At 39.9% G+C, this 22,431-nt stretch overlaps 1 protein-coding gene across 2 annotated transcripts in view; it reads right to left on the bottom strand.

The window, feature by feature from the left end:
- Window positions 1–22,431, bottom strand: part of ANKRD28 (ankyrin repeat domain 28) — a 124,947-nt gene that overhangs the window by 32,963 nt on the left and 69,553 nt on the right. For both annotated transcript variants that reach the window (XM_065397814.1, XM_065397815.1), the window contains exons 9-16: window positions 17,093–17,171; window positions 15,164–15,278; window positions 14,633–14,715; window positions 12,610–12,673; window positions 9,343–9,411; window positions 6,851–6,991; window positions 2,639–2,750; window positions 1,318–1,344 (exon numbers count right to left, since the gene is read on the bottom strand). In XM_065397814.1, coding sequence (XP_065253886.1) covers window positions 1,318–1,344; window positions 2,639–2,750; window positions 6,851–6,991; window positions 9,343–9,411; window positions 12,610–12,673; window positions 14,633–14,715; window positions 15,164–15,278; window positions 17,093–17,171 — 690 coding nt within the window. The remainder of the gene's footprint in view (window positions 1–1,317; window positions 1,345–2,638; window positions 2,751–6,850; window positions 6,992–9,342; window positions 9,412–12,609; window positions 12,674–14,632; window positions 14,716–15,163; window positions 15,279–17,092; window positions 17,172–22,431) is intronic.

Raw genomic sequence — 22,431 nt, 5'->3', positions numbered from 1 at the left:
CATGAAAAGGAAGAGGTGAATCAAGGCACATATAGTATTATAAAATGAGTTAAAAAAATCCCTGTGTTTTCTCCTGTGGTGGCCCATTCAAAATTTGCTTGGTGTATTAATGCAGATTCTTTTTCAGGACTGCAGTTAATACAAAATGGGAAATGACTGCCTAGGAAGGAGTACTGCGGAAAGGGATCTGGGGGTCATAGTGGATCACAAGCTAAATGAGTCAACAGTGTAACGCTGTTGCAAAAAAAGCAAACATCATTCTGGGATATATTAGCAGGAGTGTTGTAAGCAAGACACGAGAAGTAATTCTTCCGCTCTACTCTACGCTACACTGATTAGGCCTCAACTAAAGTATTGTATCCAGTTCTGGGTGCGACATTTCAGGAAAGATGTGGACAAATTGGAGAAAGTCCAGAGAAGAGCAACAAAAATGATTGAAGGTCTAGAAAACATGATCTATGAGGAAAGATTGGAAAAACTGGGTTTGTTCAGTCTGGAGAAGAGAAGACCGAGAGGGGACAACAGTTTTCAAGTACATAAAAGGTTGTTACAAGGAGGAGGGAGAAAAACTGTTCTTAACCTCTGAGGATAGGACAAGAAGCAATGGGCTTAAATTGCAGCAAGGGAGGTTTAGGTTAGACATTAGGAAAAACTTCTTAATTGTCAGAGTGGTTAAGCACTGGAATAAATTACCTAGGGAGGCTGTGGAATCTCCATCATTGGGGATTTTTAAGAGCAGGTTGGACAAACACCTGTCAGGGATGGTCTAGATAATACATAATCCTGCCTTGAGTGCAGGTGACTGGACTAGATGACCTCTCGAGGTCCCTTCCAGTTCTAGGATTCTATAAATACAGCAGAATCCCAACTATTCAAAATGCTTGGAAACCATTCAATACATCTGGATAACTGAATTAACAGACAGGGATTTATCAGTTTGTTAGAAAGAATGGTTCCAGCCACTGAAATTCCACTGTACTTGAAAAGTAATTGTATTTAGGCAATTTTTAAATACAAATATAATATTTTCTGAATTGCAAGTACTGAGATTGTAAGCCTCTTGGGGGGAGGGACTGTCTTTTGTCCTGTTTGTACAGCACCTAGCACAACAGGTTCTTGGTCCATGACTAAGGCTCATAGGTGCTATAGTAATACAATAAGTAATAATAAGTAGTAGTAGTAGTAGTATAATAAAATGCATGTCTGTTCACTGGAAAGCACACAGTTGGACACACCAGGATAAGCAATAGCATTCTGAGACAGAATGCTCCATTGTGCTATACAATACTTGAATGATGATAAAGTGTACACACTTACAACATCTAGGGGAGTTTCACTTGCAATCTGAAATTTAAAAAAAAAATTTTTAGTTCAACAGTCTTGAAAAAATTGAAAATACAAGTGTAATTTTCATATAAGTACTAACTCTAAACATGGAAGATATAAAACAAATGTCAAATCGTACACTTTTGTGCCAAGTGCTGATCAAAATCTACTGTGAAGCTGTTATTTAAATTTATTATGTAGCCATTAGTCACTGCAATATTATGATCAAAATATTTCAAAATTAGGTCCTTCACTTTCAAATATGTAAATCTCTCTCAGCTAAAATGTATTATGCTAGTTTTTAATCCACACAAGCTCATATTAAATCAGTTAACACATCTCAGTGGTTTTAATACATTAGCTAACAGAAGAAAAATGATAGTTTTTTAAACAAAAAATATTCGGTGTTATCCCACTATCTAGAACAGAGGTGGGCAAAATACAGCCTGCGGGACCGTCCTGCCCAGCCCTTGAGCTCCCCAAGCAGAGCAGCAGTGTGTCTAGCTCCGGCCGGGCGGCACGGCTGCCAGACATGCTGCTCTGAGTGGCATGGTAAGGGGGTCGGGGCTGGGGGGTTGAATAAGGGGCCGGGGGTCCCGGGGGGGCAGTCAGGGGACAGGGAGCGGTTGGGTGGGGCGGAGGTTCGGGGGGGGGGAAATGGGGGGGTTGGATAAGAGTGGGAGTCCAGGGGGGCCTGTCAAGGGGCAGGGATGTGGATAGGGGTCGGGGCAATCAGGGGACAGGGAGCAGGGGGGGTTGATGGGGTGGGGGGTTTGAAGGGGGCAGTCAGGGGACAAGGAGCAGGGTGGGGTTGGATGGGTCAGGGGTTCTGAGGGGGGTAGTCATGGGATGGGAAGTGGGAGGGGGCAGATAGGGGGTGGGGGCCAGGCTGTTTGGGGAGGCACAGCCTTCCTACCCAGCCCTCCATACAGTTTTGCAACCCCAATGTTGCTCTCATGCCAAACAGTTTGCCCACCCCGATCTAGAACAATAATCCTTTCAACCATTTGATTCTGTCTCTAAGTTATTTACATGGCCCCCATTACCACAGTATGCAAGTGCGTCATAATCTTTAATGTTTTTATCCTCACAACACTCCGGTGAGGTAAAGTAGTACTGTTATCCCCACTTCACAATTGGGGAACAGACAGAGAGACACTCAGTGACTTGTGCAACATGTGTGGAAGGTTACAGGAGTAGGGAATTAAACCTGGGTCTTAAATTCCAGGCCAGCAACCTAACTTAGAAAAACTCTACAAGTAGACAGTAACTATTTCATAGTAAGTTGGGTTTTTTTGGTTTGTTTTTTTACCAGTTCAAGACACAAGCGATGACCATAAGCAGCAGAATAATGAACTGCATTATATCCTTGTTTGTCTCGGATCCCTGGATTTGCATCATTTCTTAGTAAGTATTCCAGGCACCTGTGTGAAGTGACAAATGACAACCATATTAATAATATTAAAATTCAGCTTTTCACTAATTGGTAAACTAGTACTTGCCTTGAAAATACAAAAAAGTTCAATTTTATTATATGCAACAAATAGGAGCATCAAATTGCCATGCCTTACTACATCAAACAGTGATCCATGTATCCTAGTATTCAGAAGGACAGAGAGCAGTACCAGAAGATGTAGAGGAGGATGCAAGACCATCATAACAGAAATTATATATATTTTTTTATATATATATATATATATATAGCTAGGGAGACAATGTCTTCCTAACCCCAGACAGCCAACGGCTGGCTTATGCCTTGTTGCATGAAGGTTGATATATCCCAAGTAAAATTTCTTGTTCAGGTCTGGGAATGGTACGTCACAGCAAAATGCAAGGTGCAGCAGATCATTTAGCATAAATACCGTAGTTTGCATGGATTGTAAGGGACCATTCAAGGTAGAGTGATCTGTTAATACCTCAGCAGTCATAAGATGAAAAAGAGGAGGTTAGTGGGTTACAGATCATGTATTAAGCCATAAATCCAAGGTCTCTGTTCAGTCCGTGACTTTTTTAGTGTCTAGCAAAGTAATGAATTTAAGCTCCCAGGGTTGTCTTTTGAAAGTGTTGTGCAGGTTTCCTTTGAGGATGAGGACTGATAGGTCAGATATAGAGTGACTGCATTGTGAAAAGTGTTCACCGAGAGGTGATGGGGTGTTTTTGTCTGTTATCATTTTCCTGTGTGAGTTTATTTGAAAGCATAGTGATTGTCTGGTTTACCCACATAGTGCACTAAATGCTCCAACAACAACTAACACACCTTTCAAGATCCCTGGATCCTACACATGCCTATCACAACATGTGGTATACCTCATCCACAACACTAAGTCCATATTAAATTATGTCTACCTCTCTCATTTATTTGCTAGCTTGATGACTGTCAAATATCTCTAAAAAAGCTGGAGAAGCAGGACTTTCCTTTACAAAAGCTTATCCCTATTGTTTTATAACTGTCATTTTTTTCAACTAATTTATCTGATACAGACCTAAGGCTTGCTAGTTTGAGTCCCAGGAATACAAGTATTTGTTAAACATACTCCGGAGATAGACTACATTTAACACGACAGCACTTACAGCAGTGCAGCTACACTGATGCAGCTGTGCTGCTATAGCGCTTGTGCTCTAAGCTGATGGGAGAGAACTCTCCCGTCACTTAAATATTCCACTTCCCACAAGAGGCAGTAATTGGCAGGAGAACCTCTCCCACTGACATAGCACTGTCTACACTGGCACTTTGGCTGGTATAACTTACGTCACTCAGCGGTGTGGATTATTCACACCGCTTAGCGACATAAATTATACCAAAGTAAGTTCTAGTGTAGACAAGGTCATAGACTCAGACTTTAAGGTCAGAAGGGACCATCATAATCATCTAATCTGACCGCTTGCACATTGAGGCCACAGAACCTCACCCACAGACTCCTGTAATAGACTCCTAACCTATGGATGAGTTACTGAAGACTAAAGTTATGTTAGAGAATCCACCATTTATAATCGTTTAAGCCTGCAAGTGACCCGTACCCCACGGTACAGAGGAAAGCAAAAAAACCCGTAGGGTCTCTGCCAATCTGACCCAGGAGAAAATTCCTTCCCAACCCCAAATATGGTGATCAGTTACACCGAGCATGTGGGCAAGACCCACCAGCCAGAAACCTGGAAAAGAATTCTCTGTAGTAACTCAGAGCCCTCCCCATCTAGTGACCCATCACCAGCCGTTGGAGATATTTGCTGCTAGCAGTTGCAGATCAGCTACTTGCCATTGTAGGCAACATCATCATACCATCTCCTCCATAAATTTATCAAACTCAGTCTTGAAGCCAGTTAGATTTTTTTTGCCCCCACTGCTTCCCTTGGAAAGCTGTTCCAGAACTTCACTCCTCTGATGGTTAGAAACCTTTGTATAATTTCAAGCCTGAACATGTTGATGGCCAGTTTATATCCATCTGTTCTTGTGTCAACATTGGCATTTAACTTAAATAACTCCTCTCTCTCCTTGGTATTTATTCCTCTTATGTATGTATAGAGAGCAATCATATTTCCCCTCAGCCCTCTTTCAATTAGGCTAAACAAGCCAAGCTCTTTGAATCTCCTCTCATAAGTATGTTTTCCATTCCTCAGATCATCCTAGAAACTCTTTTCTGCTCCTGGTTCCAGTTTGAATTCATCTTTCTTAAACATGGGAGACCAGAATTGCACATAGTATTCCAGATGAGGTCTCACCAGTGCCTTGTAAAATGATACTAACACTTCCCTGTCTCTAGTGGAAATACCTTGCCTGATGCATCCTAGCCTTTTTCACGGCTGCATCACATGGCATTTTCATGGCAGCTCACGGTCATCCTGTGATCAAAATTCCTTTTATAAATGGGGAGAAGGTCTTTTAGGAAGAATGCCATTGTTCCAGAAAGTCATCTCTGGAAACATCTGCACAAACTTTATGAAAAACCACACAAATGTTCCAGAGATTCTATATAGATCACTTACCTGACATTGTCTCCAGCACTTATATTCCAGCCCAATATTAATTTCTAGTTTTATTTGTTTTTATTATTACTATTATTATTATTAATCTCTGTTTGAATGTGAGCCGGACAGAACTTGTTTCCCAACTGATCTTAAGCATGCTGCTGCATCCACTCAAAAAGCTGCTTCTCAGGTTATACTACTTGGCAGTCTGTCTTCAAAAGAGCCAACTGTTCATCAGAACAATAATATTTCAGGGATTTTTGGAGATCATTCTTTGTGTTATTTCCCAAAGGCACTGAAATATTACTATCATAATTCATCCTCTAGCCTCTGCAAGACAGCTGGCAAAATAATGTAACCTGAAGACTCACTCTGGTACTGAGGCATTGATGTCCTTGGCCTGGTCTACACTGCGGGGGGGGAGGAGTGGGGATCGATCTAAGTTACGCAACTTCAGCTACGTGAATAATGTAGCTGAAGTCGACGTTCTTAGATCTACTTAGGGCGGTTTCTTCACTGCGGCAAGTCGATGGCTGATGCTTTCCCGTCGACTCCGCCTGCGCCTCTCGCCCTGGTGGAGTACCAGAGTCGATGGGAGAGCGGTCGGCAGTTGATTTATCGCGTCTACACTACACACGATAAATCGACCTCCACTGGATTGATTGCTGCCCGTCGATCCAGCGGGTAATGTAGACAAGCCCTTTGAGAGCAACTGTGAAATCATTCCAAGCTCCAAGATTCCAAGTGATAATTAAAGTAAATACCCTTCAACAACTGCCAGCAGGAAGTGGGATTACATAACTAACAGAGAAGTAGCAGGTAAACAATAAAAAAACCTAGACTTTACATGGAAGGGGTACATATACTTTAATGGCTACTCAAATGGCCAGTAGCGATTACTGGTATCATCTACTCTTTATTAACACTTCAAAAAAGCCTAACAAGTTATGCACAGCTATTCTGTATCACATGTTCCTCTCACTGTTACCATCACACCCTCTCTCTTTTTGTTTGTTACTGCTACATGTTAAAATGTTTATGTATTTAAATAAATATTTTACATTCAGCCCACCTCAGGACAAGGATAACTCAGACTGGTCTTACAATATTAAGTCTGGTGATCCAGCAAGGGAAACAAATGGCAGAGTCAAGGACCTATCACTTAAAACATATTGCCTCCAGTCCTCTAGAGCTTAAATATTAGAATTTTTAGAAAAAACGCCTCCTCTAGTATAGTTATCAGGAAGTCTCAAGCCGCCAAGACCCAAATCACATTTATTTTGTGCAGAGCAGGAATTTAATCCACAGCCCATTAAGACTTCAACATTAAAATCCAAAAGATTACAATACACCTTGCTGTAATGGGAGGAGGGGGGAAAACACATGTTTAAACCAAAGTATTTCTTATATTATTAACAGCCCAATAATCATACCATTTAGCCATCTTCAAAGAAATAGAAATATTACATTTGGCATATATGATTACAGAAAGTAAGCAAACAAAATACACAGCTCTGAAGTCTTTAAATATTCACCATTTTGTATAAGACATGACACTTACTTGCCATCTGTGTCTGATGCAGCTGCATAGTGCAATGGTGTACAACCCCTCTCATCAAGGTCATTCACACTAGCTCCAGATCCCACAAGGGCAAACAGGCACTGGTAATTACAATTGGCAGCAGCATAATGAAGTGGAGTTCTTTAGTATACATTCAAATACAAGAGAAAGACATGCAACAGATTAATGACAAAAATGCAAAATAAAATAAAATTTTAAATTAAATAATTCAGTTCTAATATATGTAAATATTACACGGTTCAGTAAAAATCATTTTAAAAAGTGTAATAGCAGTCCAGGGTACATATTTGTCAGCCAATACATGGACAGCTTGTGTGTGTTGAGAGGTATACATACATGCACAGGAAAATGAAAGAAAGAATTATTGAAACATCTGTTTGTTCAAACAACTTAATTTTAGGCCATTCACTGACAAAACATGAGCAAATCTGATCATCCATAGTGCAAAACCACCAAGAAAGACCAGAACAAAATTCAACTGTTTATTTAGGGTGAAATTTAACCCTTCCTGCAGAACATCTAAAGTAGTTTTGTGTGGAGTCCTCAGTAGGGTTTTGAGGACAGAACTGAGGTCTAATGTGGAGTCCTACAGAGTGTCTATTTGTTTTATCCTGTCTTAATGTACCAAAAATATATGCTTGTTTAGAAAATAAAACAAATAATGATTTTTTTAAAATATGCATTTGATTTTAAAGAAACTTGAAATTTGAATTTCATTTGAAAATATAGTATTGATGAATTACTCAGTCTAGGGGGAAAAACCCTTACCAAACATAATATAGTATATAAACAATTTTCAGAAGTCAATGACTTAGGTGCTTTTGAAAATTTTACCCCAAGTGACTGAGGGGTCTAAGGGCATGTTTACACTGCCCCGCAATTTGGACAGAGGGATTGTGAATAGCAGTGTGCACCACAGTTCCCCATGTGGACACGAATTCAAAGGTTCCAACTTTGCACTAACAGACTTCTTCAAAGAGTGTGAACTTTGGATCTTTAAGTTCATGTCTGCAGCATCCACATGGGAGAGTTACAAAGCGGCACTTTCAGTATCAGTGCACACCACTACTTTTTAGTGTAGACATGCCCTCAGTTCCATTTTCAAAAGTGACTTAGTAGCCTAAGGGTACGTCCAGACTACCCGCCGACGGGGGAGCCGCGGCCATTGATCCCGCGCCGCGAGGACCCAAGGTAAGTCGAAATAAGATACGTCGACTTCAGCTACGCTAATAGTGTAGCTGAAGTTGCGTATCTTACGTCAGACACCCCCCCAACCCCACCCCCACAATGTAGACCAGCCCTAAGTCACTGTTGACAAGGGACTTAGGTGCTTTGAAAATTTTGCCCTACATCTTGTTTTTTTAAAGTTACTACACTACTCTGATCCCCTTTATCTCCTCCCTACCTATCATACCTCTTTTTTTTTTAAATCTCTTTCCTCACAGATCTTTTCTTCATCTCTCCACGATAAATAAGAACGTCAAATAATCTCATTCCTGGTCCAAATATAATCAGCAGCCCAACAAAAATTTAAGTGCAGCTTCCACAGGGAAAACTACTACAATTAACCCTTCTATCCTCAGCCAAGGGTGCAAGTAGGACTTCAAAAGGAGACACGATTCATAGTCAGATACTTCTGCTGGAGTCCTACTCCTGTCACTCAACCAAGGACTGAGGGACCATTTCCACTAAACCACTGATGCTACGAACAATATTTTTAAATTATGATAAATTCTTGCCTCTGGTTCTTCCAGAGCATCTCTTCTTAGTTGTCAGTCTTTCTGACTGTAATCTCTTTGGCTGTCTTTAATTAGTATCTTGCATAAGCACTAACCACACTGTCTGCACTTAAATAACAATCTGGCGCTAGCAATAGTTATTTGAAGAAAGTAAAAGCATGAGTGAGAGCAAAAGCGAGAGAAAGCTATATGAAGAAGGGATGGATGGAGGTAAAAAGGAAAGTTATTTTATTAAAAGAATTTAGATTTGGCTTTAAAAAATACAGAAGATTGCAAAATGTTCAGAAATGGCAACGCGAACAGGTTGATGAAGAGCATTTATAGCCTTGACAGGTGGGCTAATGAGGAGATACCAGTAAATCTACAGGTTGAGAGCCATTTAAACCCATCAGGATGCACCTTCCACCAAAAACATCTTTATTAAAGTTACAGTAACATATGAGATCAATTGGACAATTTGAAAGAAAAAAAAATACACAAAACAACTATGTAACAGAATGTAACAAATCAAATCTTGTGACTTTTCTATAATTATAAACTTTCAATAAGATGCTTAGACTAAATTGGTTGTAGTACTTGGATGGGGTTCCAACAATTTATTATGAATACAATCACTCCAAAAGGAATGTATTGTGAAGGAATATGGGCTCCTTCACACAGAATCATTGTGCTACTTATGTGCATGTTTTAATAAAGTTCTAAAATCCACAAACTTAGAATGTTGTGTCCTACCTCCCAAATTTGTCCTTTTTGTTGAAGTCTGCACCAGTGTTGAGCAGAAGGTTTAGGCACTCCAAATTCCTATTAAATTAATGCAACATTGATTGCAAATTAAATTATTTTCAAGCACACAGTGCCCTTTACAAACTATCGTAATTGCTGCACAGTTATTTATCACACAACAATATTTTTTACTGATAATGAATCAAACTATATTTTGCATACAAAACACCACCAAAAATAGATTTTAAAGTTGTTGAAGAAAATATTAAGGACCATAAACTGTCCTTGGTCCAAATGTAGGAATGTTGATGTTTATGCAGTGTGCCTTTTGAAATCAACAAGAGCATTGTCCTAAAGTAGTAAATACACTTCTAATTTGATGGAAACGTAACAGAAAAAATGAATACATGCTAAGAGTTTTTTTTTGCCAAGATTCAGCCCGTGGCAAGTTTTTACTTATACATTTTTGTTTGTTTTAAAGCCTTTTAATAAGTGCCAGGAAAAACAAAGTTTGCAATGCATATGCTATCTTTGATACTGCATTATGAAGAACACTATCTAAAAAAACTATTGATGGCGATAGCTGTAAACATTGTTCAGAGAGAGAGGAAAATTACTAAGATTATGATATGAAGCCTAAATGTGAGGATGAGAGTGAGGTAACATCACAAGTGAGTAATTTTTATTCCAAGGATATTTTATACCAGTAAATAGAGCCCTACGCGGATAAAAAAATAGTATCTGCAAAAACGATACACGGGATATCTGCAGATTTGCTGGGCTTTAGATATAAAATGTGGATCTACATCCACTCATGATCGCAAAAATGGTTCACGGAAATCTGCATCTGCAGATATCCACCAATTTGCAGGGCTCTACCAGTAAACAGCCACCAACCCCCCCCCCCCTAAAAAGTACCCTTGGTTTTATTATATGACTTTAAAATGATATGTGCATGCAGCATTGGCCATCTGATTTCTTGAAAGCTGTGTGCACTTGAGAGTGTACAACAATCTATTGCCCAATTTTTCTAGGCAATGTTGAATAGCTACTCTGTACACTAATTTTATAGTAACTAATAAACTGATCCTCCCAATACTTGTGCACATGTTTGGCTTTATTAATGGGTGGCCTCAAAGTTAATGGGACTAATATTGTGCTTTAGTCACATGCATGAAGTGTCTGCGGAATCAAGGTCTATATGTTTACATGCACTCCTTAAGATGCCCACCTAGAGAAACAACGCTAGTCAAATACTAGTTCTTCTATGGTCTGAATTCTTCACATCACAATCCATCCATGAGCACTATTGATCAAAATGTCCTTGCTTCTGGTTAACTGAACTCCAGTTGGCACTGCATGAAAATTTAGCTTTACTATTGACAAATCTATGTGCAGGGATATGCTAAACATACAGGTTTCCCAGGCTCTTACTGTCTGTGTGAAAACAACAAGGAGTCCGGTGGCACCTTAAAGACTAACAGATTTATTTGGGCATAAGCTTTTGTGGGTAAAAAACCTCATTTCTTCAGATGCATGGTTTTTTATACATGGAAGCTTATGTCCAAATAAATCTGTTAGTCTTTAAGGTTCTACCGGACTCCTTGTTGTTTTTGTAGATACAGACTAACACGGCTACCCCCTGATACTGTCTGTGTGCACATTCATGCTATCCTCAGCTTCCCTCACATGCTAGTAAAAACATTTAAAACATTTTTTCTTCGTGAATAATCAAAAATAAGTTAGCCCCCTGCATTTGTTGAAAAAAGTAATCTAATATCCAGATGTTTATAAATACAACGAATAGCATATACTATAAAGATATACACACACAGAAGGTAAAGTTGTATCTAGCTCATACATAACTGTGCCTGGGGAAAGGCAGTACGGAGCCCTCCCCCAACTCTGCATAGCCTATTTCAAAGGGCTGGCCAGAATTACAGCCCCTATGCCCCACTGTGAGCAACTCGATGGAAAGGGGATAAGTGAAAGAAAGCAGGTGAGGTGGTGGCACTGTACGCCTTCACCATGTGTCTCTGAAGTGCTCCTAACATAGGGCTCTGGTAAATGATTGCCCTAAATAACATGGTCTGTACTTTTGATAAGTAGTAAAACATGCAAGTAAAATTAATCCATTCTGAGCCAATCCTGAACCTGGGATAAACACTGATTACTCCTGGGGGAATTCTTCACCAAAAAATTTAAAATTCTGCACACAATATTTTAAAATTCCGCATATTTTATTTATCAAAATAATGCAATATAATCACTTTGGTTTCAATTATTTCCGTAATTTATTTAAACTACAAGATAATGGATGGAGAATGGAAGCGGGGAGCATTGGAGGAAATCCCCAAACCCCCTTTCCTAATAGTCAACAAATATATAAAGCCATATGCTCAGTGTTACATCAGGCAACTGAAGAGCAAGTGAGGACTGGGGAAATCAAACCTCATAATTTATATTGGCTACTGACCATCTCCAGAAAAGGAATTAGCAAACAGTTCATGGAGCACATTTTGATAGGAAATTCTTTCAGTCCAAAAAGTTAGACCCGTTCTAATCACGAAAGCAACATAAGCATTTATAAGGCCATACTGTCCTTTACACCACTCTGGCAATGTAAAGGAGCCTTAAAACTTTTACACCTGTTTTATACTCCTGGGGGAATTCACAAAGACAATGGGAACAATTCACTAAGCAGGCAGGCTGCTGCATTCTGCTCTGCCTGAAGGGACAGAGCCTGTCCCACGCCTACCTCCTCAGAAACATCCCAAAGCCCTGCCCCTCCACGCTGAACATGCTGCAATAGGGAGCAAGACGGACAGAGTGTCTGTCTCACTCTCTCACTCACACACACACACACCCCTGCCCATCCCCCAGGTGATTTACATCTCTACTGGCTGCTCCAAGCCCCAGAACTAACCTGCGTACACTGCCAGGGGAGGGGCGTGTGACCACTCTTGCGGCTTCCCTTTGTTTCCCCATTAGAAGTCATTTTTCTGTGGGGAAGCAAAGAAATCTGGGGGGTACATGAATTCTACGCATGCGCACTGATGCGGAATTCCCCCAGGAATAACTGATTGCGTTTGGTCATTACAATAAAAGATTGATGACTGAGTAGAAATTGCAGTTTATGCCTTTTTAAAGCTTGTAGAAAGAAGCCATCTTGAAATTATGTTCACACTTACAAAGCTCCTTGGGGGGAAAAGGAGGAAATGTCAGGATCAATGATATAAGAAAAAAATTAAAAGTGAAGGCAGAGCTTCTACCTACCCTCCAGCTGCAGCTGCATGAAGGCAGGTCCTGCCAAAATCATCTGGGGTGTCTATGTCAAAGCCTACAAAAATAAGTTAGTATACTGTGAAACCATATATGTAATTCAACCCCTTCACCAAACTGCCCTTCAGTAATTAGGCTGTAATGCCATCAAGTACGTTTATGTTATTTACAATAGTAAATATTGAAACAAATTTTTTCCTTAATGTAAGAATTTCTTAGTGACTGGAATTAGTGAACTATACAGGGATGAATTCCAGTTCTCCCCAAATTTTCCCCCACACTATGCTTCCCCTCTTTCTTCAGCCCAAACTGGATGGACCCTACATATGTGTCCCATCTCGCATGGAGAGGACACATAAAGCTAGTTAGTGATCTGATTTGAGAAGTGGTCTCTAGATTACTAATATGGGCTGCCTCTCCATTGCTCCTATTTCACACTCTCCCTCCCATTAACCCCCTAGGAGGCTTCACCCAAAGTACAAAGTATTTCTCAGTTCTGTTCACTGAACAATCCATCTCGTCACACTAATAAATACCTTGCCTGACACCACTGTCTCCAAAATGGTCATCCATATAGGGACAAACGGACTTTGCAAGGTTTGCATCCCTGTGGTGGATGAATTCAGATTCCAGAAGGGTTCTTAATATATGAATCAACTAATTTCACCTCCCTCCCCACAAAAAATACACTAGTCAAAGATATCAATCTTCACCAACAACAACTTATTAAAAAGGAGTTTCTAGGCTACTGGTGTCCAATCTTTTCAGACTGAGTGCTGCACATATAAAATTTTTAAATGGTCAAGCAACCATGACTGATGCTTTAGATTGTGTGTGCTGGTCCACATCCCTTTGTGCAACTAACATACACAATGGAAATCATCTGCAAATCCTCTGATGGAGATTACCTTGACACGGAGAAGTCTCCTGTAGGTGCACATCTAGTACAACTTTGCACTGTGACAGAAAGGGGAAGTGGCTGGAGCATGCTGAGCTTTGCCTATCCTCCAGCTGTCACATGGTACCTAACAGACAGTTGTCAGCTGGTGCAAATTACAGCAAGATGCTCTAACCAGTGCTGGAGAAGAGAATCAAGAAGCCTAAATGATAGTTCCTCAGCATCTCTTCCTTTTCCCCCTTCTCCTGGGCTTCCCTACTTCCCTGTGGTGTGGAAGGGAGCCCTCCTTTTGCTAATCACTCTCCTAGGCTCAAGACAGAGACAGTCAAGCTTCCCTTTTGAGCTCCCTGGAGCTTCCATATCTCATCAGGGAAGCAGACTATGGAGCAGCCAAAATTAGTATGTCTTCCCTTCCTTGCCATGCAGTAGGTATTCAGCTGAAAAGGGACGGACACTGTTTAGCATAATCCCAGCTCACAGCAGAGCTGATCCTGGGGTCACAGGTGAAGCAATACCCTGTACTGTTTCTTCATAGTGAGGGGGCTGATTAAACACTTCAGTTTGAAAGTCGCAGAGTGCTGCTCAGGGAACATGTTTTTAATTCATAATCAAACACAAACATTCTTCTTAATGCAGTTGCCCTCAGGGCCTAGAGGTTAGAGCCTGTAGAGCCACAGGTTGAACACCACTGTTCTAAGCAAAGTTGTACTGGAATCATGACAATTTGGAGTTTGAGGGACAAGTTAAGAAGATGTTAAAGTGATATCATCACCTCATGTTTTGAACCACTATAGTTCCTAAACTACTTGTCTAGTTTGTCTCAATCCCTCCAGAAAATATGTGCACAAGACCACACTTTTGAAATTTCAGGCATATTGCTTCAGTTCTGGCAAAGTTTTACAAGTTTTCAAATTTAGGCTTACCACAGAAAGCTTGCTCCATCTTTAACTATGCAAGGTAGCTCAGACTAGCCAGCACAATCCTCAGCTATAAACAAGCTAACTGATTATTTCTATGTACTATTGAAAAAGGGCTTAAATATTGTGAAATATAACTGAAAATACTAAAAGGTTAATGTATATGTAGTAACCACAACACATTTTTAAAAGAGTATCCTACCTGATGAAAGGAGCTTTCTGCAACAGTCTGAAAATCCACTTAATGCTGCCAAATGGAGAGGAAACATCCCATGTACACCTCTCCTAAGATACATCATAGTCTCATTACAATAAAAGAAGACTGCATGCTAAATTGCACATGTATAGGGTTTCACCAACAAAATCTAATTAGAATGATTAGATCTGAGTAAATCTCTTAATATATTAAGAAGCTTACTTTCAATCTAAAAATAATGCATTCAGAGTGACAGTCAGTTAAAATGTATGAGGTTTTGGTTTGCATATTTCAACTATTATATTGAAGTACAAATTGGCAACACAGTCCACTATTTCTTTTCTGATTTTTGTTTAAACTACAATGAGATGTGACACTATAACAAGATACAGTATCTGCAAAGAATATGACTGAATGCATTTCTAATCTCAGAACATTTAAAGAGCTAAGAAAGTAATGTGAAACAATACACTACTCTGGCTTTCTAATTAATGCATTTCTGAACTATTTTAGCCTATATCCAAGTTAGTTACTTACTTTGCAGTGTCAGCACCACTTGTAATTAGAGTGTTGATTAGTAGCTCATGACCATATCTAGCTGCGATGTGCAAAGGAGTATTTCCATTCCTATCTTCACAGTCTATTTCAGCTCCTACAATATAAAAGTTAGTGTGAATGCAAATAAACGGTACATGCACATATGTTTGTTAGCAAAATGGTGTTAAAGATTAGTAAGTTTAAAGTACAAGTAACGAGAGTGAGTGGTTTTTTGGTTTAAAAATTTAAAATGTTTTAGTGGTACTGAGTACTAATGGTACTCCTAGGGAATTTTGCGCCAAAAAATTAAAAATTTTGTGCACAATATTTTAAAATTCTGCAAATTTTTATTTGTCAAAATAACACTATATAATCACGCCAGTTTCAATTACTTTGGTAATTTATTTCAAAATACCTGCCAGAAAGTATGACTGTAACAATACAGACAACCAAAAAGATTCAGAAAATGTTTTTTGACAAACAGATTCCTTATAGGCATATTAATACAGAATTTGAGGTATTTTTGTTGACAGTTATCTTGTTTCAGTGAAATTAAATACAACAGAACCTTGTTTAACCTCCATTATCTGGCTCTCCTTATTAACCAAACCACCAGCCGCTAAGGGCTGACACCTGGATCACCCGCCACTAGGGTTTGCCACCTTTCTAGCTGCTGGTAACCAGACCCCCGAGCCCTGCCCCCATCGCTCACCCCTCCTCCCTCCAAGGCCCCACCCCCATTGCTCACACCTCCTCCCCCCAAGACCCCACCCCCATTGCTCGCGAAATCGTCTCAGGGAGCCTGCCTGTACATAACAGGCAGCCCCAACAGAGCAGGGGCTGGCATGGGTTAATAATCTGGAGTCTCACCCCAGCCCACGATAACCAGACTTTTGGTTAGGGTTGCCACCTTTCTAATTGCTAATAACTGGACTCCTGAGGCCCCCCTTCCCAGGCCCTGCCCCTGCTACACCTCTTCCCTCGAGGCCCCGCGCATCACTTGCTCAGCACAACCCCCCGCACCCTCCATCCCACAGTAACCAGACTTTTGGTTTGGGTGCCCGAGGGTTGCCAGGTCCCCTTTTAGACTGGACTTTCTGGTCAAAAACCAGGCACCTGGCAACCCTAAATGGCACTTGGACAGAGAAGCCAAAAACCGGACTGTCTGGGTAAAACCCAGATGGGTGGCAACCCTGCCCACTGCCCATTCTCCAGTTTATCTGGATTTTTGGTTATCCAATCTGGCTCTGGTCCCAATTAGACTGGATACTCGTGGTTCCATTGTAATACATTTGAAACACACAAAACCGGAAAAAGGAAGCATTTTGGTGGAGATCTCAAATTCTGTGTGAAAAAATAAAATTCTGCAGGGAACATTACTTCTATGCAAATTCTGCATTCTGCAGTGGTGCGGAATTCCAGCAGGAGTATAATGGACAGCAAGTAAATGCAGGTCTCTTGTCATGTATCTGTAGAGCAGGGGTTCTCAAACTGGGGGTCGTAACCCCTCAGGGGGTTGCGAGGTTATTATGTGGGGGGTTGCAAGCTGTCAGCCTCCACCCCCAAGCCCTGCTACGCCTCCAGCATTTATAATAGTGTTAAATATTTTAAAAGTATTTTTAATTTATAAAGGGGTGGGGTTGCACACAGAGGCTAACTGTGTGAAAGGGGTCACCAGTACAAAAGTTTGAGAACCATTACTGTAGAGGGCAAATTGTTTCTGTAACTCAATGCTGTAGAAAAGGGACAATAATACAAATACCCTTGCTTTTCCATCTTTAAAGTGAAGATATAGATGGGTAGAGTCTATATGCATCTCATCAGAGTATAAAAACCTCACTAACTGAAATACTGGCCATAGCAAAACAAGAATGTGAAAATGTCATTAACATTTCAATATATATATATAAATACTTTTTTTCTTTTTACCATTCTGGATGATGGTTTGTGATCTTGAAAATCTACCATGGATTGCTGTCATATGCAATGGTGTTTTCCCATCTTTACTCTGGAAATAAAACAAACAAAAAAAAAAAACATCAACCCACAGCAAGCTATATTTATATACCAAAATCACCAAGGAGAAGTGATCCTTTTCCACCAGCCCCTTCAATTCCCTCTCCACACTACTATAAAAAACAGTTGCTGGTAGTAACAAACCAGGATGACACTGCAGGCTATTCAACACTGCTGTTATCCTGTTCTTGTTAATCCCTTCTCCAGCTCTATCTGACAACTCAATGATGCACACTCACTCAGAATTATGCCTTTAGGACAATCAAGATGATAGTGGCAGCAGATAATCTTAGCACCAAGAACTACATTTACTTCTTCCCTAAATCTAAAGCCAAAAAAAAAAAAGGTTCTTTTAAAGAACTGACTTGTATTCAGACTGAATAAGAGAACCTTATTACAGAACATTACAAAATATGTTAGAAGACGGACATTAAAATATTCATCTGTTTCTTTGATGTTACTTCAAAATGAAACTCATAAGTAATTCATCACAAACCACAAGTAATCCTTAAGGTAAACTATTCAACCATAGAGGATACTGTACATTTGACACACATATGAAAAGTACAATTAACCACTCACCCAGAAAAGGTACCCTGAAATTAGGTCAACTTTAACACAGGAGGGGATTCTAGTTTTTAACAGCACTATCTAAATACATTCATAAACGGTCTCTCCTATGAAATTTAGTCCATAGTTAGCTCATTATAGGTTAATGAAAAATCTAAATGCACACAAAAAATGTTACACACACCCACCCACCCACACACACACACACAATACTAGGCAATGTGACACTAAATTGCAACCATCATATTACCATATAAAAACTATACCATTTTCTATTCCCTTAGGTGCACATACACAACATGTTAATTAACGGCATACAGTAGAATGAACACAAAATTCCCTATTGCAAGGGGACAAAGTTAAACTTGCTGTGGGAACTTCCCCACTAAATATCTTGATGGTGTGCAATTCAATTCAGAACCAGAACATACAGGTAAGATTTCAGGAATATATTATTTCCTTCGTGAGTGTTTTTTGTTTGTTTTTTTCTGCTTTTTTAAATATTCTAAAATAAATAAGTTGGGAAGAAGTATACACAGAACAGATTCCTTAGGCAATGAACAGCAGCATCAGTCCACTGCACCAAAAATATGAGCCTTTCAAATATTTCCTTTCTTCCTTGGAAGTCTTCCATCTAAGTACTGATCAAGCCTCCCCTTGCTAAGCATATGAGATCTGACATGATCATAGCCTATGGTAAAATAGCTGTAGGCTAATGGTTATTTGTGGTTGCATTCACTGAAGCTCAATGAAGTGAGATAATAGAAGATTAAAACACAGGTCTCTTGTATAATGTACTATCAGGCAATATAGGTCTATAAAATACTTATTTTCCAAAAACACAAATCTCTAGGAGAAGCCACTGTTATTACACAGCAAAAAAGAGCCCAGAACACCATGTAGTCTCAAGTGGTCAACCATACATGCCTAAACATGGTTTCACTTAAAATTAGATATATCAAGTCTACTCAGACCACTGAGACCATTTCTTTTCAAGAATCCAGCTGATATTAGTTCAAATACAATTAATACATCCTTATACATCCCATAATATACTTCTACATGTGCAAAATCATTATTTGAGTTTGCTATACTCTTTTTAGACTGGATGTTGCAGGAAAGGAATAGTGTTGAGCAGTAGTCACTAGGCTTTAAAGATCTAAATTACTATATGGATATTGACAATTTTGTACCTGCCAAAACAGCCTATATTTTCCCTCTCCCGTGGAAAACAGATGACGGGGGAAACATATCAAAAGTCTAAAATTTCTGCTGCTCACTAATCTGTTGTATGCTTTCTTCCCAGAGGTGAAGCCAACAAGACTCTGGAGTGGACATTTCAGAGTCTCCAGAACACCCACTCATCAAGGTCCACAGCATACGCACACATGCATCCTCCTCCTATCTCAGATACCCACCTATGCCCCCTCTACATCTCTAAAAATCATGGAAGTAAGTGACAGCGGAGAGAATTATAGTAGATATCTAAACTTACAAAGTAAGATATTTGTGATTATAAATAGAATATTGTATTTTTATGACAGTTGCCAAAAACTACAAATATTTTGAACTTTAGCATTAAAAGCCAAAAATCAAGATTATATTTGAAAATAAAAAATTGAGCACAGCTGAAATCCTCTATACATATTGCTGAAAAGTTTTACAATAAACTCTACTGAATAAGAGTAGTGTAAAGAAGCAAAAACCACAACACTATAAAATCCTACTATTTTAACTAAAGGAATAATCCTTAGGGAAAGCAAGGAATCTAAAGTCGGTATTTGGCCCTAAACCAGGGAACAACCATTTTACTCAATATTTGAAAACCAGAACTGACTGAGCAGAGCTGGAATACTCTATTACTGAAAAGTTCACACTACTACAACCACCTCTGCAAAGTAAAGCTACTACTAAGTCAATCTCCTTCCTTCCCTGCAAAAGTGTATCTAAAAAAAAAAAAAAAAGAAGAGAATTCCCATTTTAATTAAATAACCACCGGCAAAGCAGGAGAGAAATACCAATCTTAGTTACATTAATATAAACCCATAATAACTCCATTAATTTTAATGCAATTACACTGCATTTATACCAGTGTAAAAAGGCCCTTAAACTTCTCTTGTAAGCTCATATATACCCTTCCCCACAAATGGATCCGGCAAAGCAAAAATGTTCTGGGATGCAGCACGGATCCGGATCTCCTTGGTGTGAGGGGCACTCTCTCTTTTCCAGTCATTGGTACCAGCGCTGAGATCTTCCCCGGCACAGAAGAGTCTTGTGGTTTTGGAGTGCTGGAGATGGCGGTACCAACGGTTCATTGCTTGGAACTGCTGGATCCCATTGTTTATGGGTCATCTTCTTGTGCCTGTGGGACTTGGAATGCATTCCATCCCCTTGGGCCGAGCTGGTGGAGGGAATGTTGATTTCGAGAAAGATTTAGTCCCATGCTTATGGGACTGCATCCTAATCTCCCAAATAAACCCCGCTATCGGGTCAGCAGGGGTGGTTCTGCTGGCACTGGAATCGGACATAGTAGTGGGAGGCTCACTCCTCGCTGAATTAGTCATGATGTGAGCTTCTCCCAGGCAGTAGAGGCAGTGTTGGTGGTCATCGTTGATCGATAAGGATCGCATGCAGGAGGCGCAGAGTTTGTACCCTGGAGCTCTGGGCATAATCGAGTACCCACACGGGGCAGCAGAGAAGTCCCTAAAGTCTACTCTAAACTAACATTAAAACTATTAATTACTAAAACCAAGAAAGAAATAAAACTAGTAAAACTACTGTTAAAACTATTTACAACTATGCTTTTTACAACTGCATCAGACAAGGACGATGAAGGTTCCGACCCAGATCTTCAGCTGTGAGAAGGAACTGGAGATGCAGTCGGTCCTTCCCGCCATTTATTGCCTCGGACGGAAGCACAAGGCGAGTCAAGGTGCATGCAAAGACTAACAGACGCTACTTTCAAACTCTCTGACTCTGGGTGCATGGTGCACATGCGTAAACCCCCAGTGGAATACAATAGGGACTATCACTCAAAGATGAACCCTATGTTTAGGAGGGTGGAAAGAAAGAGATGATGGGCATCAGAGTTGTAGTCTAAATATTGGTTTTCAACCTGGGAATGTTCTGACCCTTCCTATATCACCCATTTGGCTGGAATATGATCATCAGTTGGCTTTGAGATTGAATGTGCCAGGTTATTCTTGGGGCTGAAAGCTGACCAGGATTTGCTGGCTTCCCACATTATTTTAATATAATTTGTTCATACATTTATTTTTATTGCTTTTGTTAACCTCATTTATTTAAAATAAATCTAGAAACTTATGTGGATCAGATGTCCTCTGCCCCAGACATCAGGGGCTGTAGCTAACTGTGAAGACCTCTGGCATATCTATCAATAAGCCACTTCTTGCTTCTCCATAGAACCTGCTCCCCTTAGTCCTCATGCTAGGCATTTTGGTAGCAAGGAATGGGACCAATTAGCGCTTTTGATATATGGAAAGGCACGGGAGGCAGTACAGGATTTTGGAGGTAGTTGCTGTTTTTGGCGGGATGTATCTCTTCAATTCCTGCCATTTGTGGGCAGGAGCAGAGATAACCAGATTTCTTTTTTTCTGGGGAGGGGGGAAGGAAAGAGGGGGGAAGGGTTTTGGACTCTTAGTTCCAGAAAAAACCGATTTCCCCTTGTCTCTACCTCAATAGCCAGCCACACATCAACAACAATGGACAGGCACGTTACCTGAATGTTTATGAGGACAACTGTCATCATCAGACTTGAGTGAGCCTCATGCTAAAATAGTTAGCTGTTTCAGGCTCTTAGTTTGCAGACTTAGGAAGACCTCACAGCATTTTTCTATATTCAAACTTATTTTTCAACCATAAGGCTTAGAAATTTAAATTTTATAAGTCAAAGGAAATATTAAATTCTGCAACAGAGGTGGATTCTATGGCAAGTCCTACAGCCATAGAATTATGGCCAGGAGTACATTTTTTCTCTCAGTCCATTTGGGGCCACTAATATGCTGACCATGTCAGCCAGCAATCTGAGTCCTCCTACTGGCTAGGTCTCCATCAAGTACAAGTTTTGGCTCCTTACCTTTAAGGCCCTTCACAACTCAACCCATCCCTATTTATTGACTCTAGAATCTTCTGTTGCCCTTCACCGTTCTACTAATGATGCCAGCCTCGTTTGCCTGTGTATATTTCTCCCACAAACACTTGTGTGATTTCTTCCACACTGGTTCTTATTTATGGAGTACTCTCAGAAATAGCTTCTAAAACTATTTCTTCTCAAAACCCACTTTTACTGTTATGCATATGGGATACTTCTAACAGATAATGGCCAATACGGATTTCTGACAATTATCTTATTTAGTGGGCCCACCTAAATGCATGTTCTTTCATTGTCTCCCTCATCTTTCCTCCCTTATTCCTTCAGATTGTATATCCACTGTTTGTGTTTCATCTTAAATTCGACTGTAAGTTCTTTGGGGGCAAGGACTGTCATACACTCGTTGTCTGTAGAACCCCTAGCACAACAAGGTTCCACAATCCTGACATGGGCATATAGGTACTATTGTAATAAAAATATATTAAACCTTGTAATTTAAAATATTGTATCTGATATAAAGACAGATGTATTGTATGTTACAACTTATTGAATCCACCTTTAGATTCATTTC

Source organism: Emys orbicularis, chromosome 2, assembly GCF_028017835.1.
Source record: "Emys orbicularis isolate rEmyOrb1 chromosome 2, rEmyOrb1.hap1, whole genome shotgun sequence".
Lineage (NCBI taxonomy): Eukaryota > Metazoa > Chordata > Testudines > Emydidae > Emys > Emys orbicularis.
The sequence above is the reverse complement of the archived record's forward strand: the minus strand, read 5'-3'. Positions and strand labels throughout refer to the sequence as shown.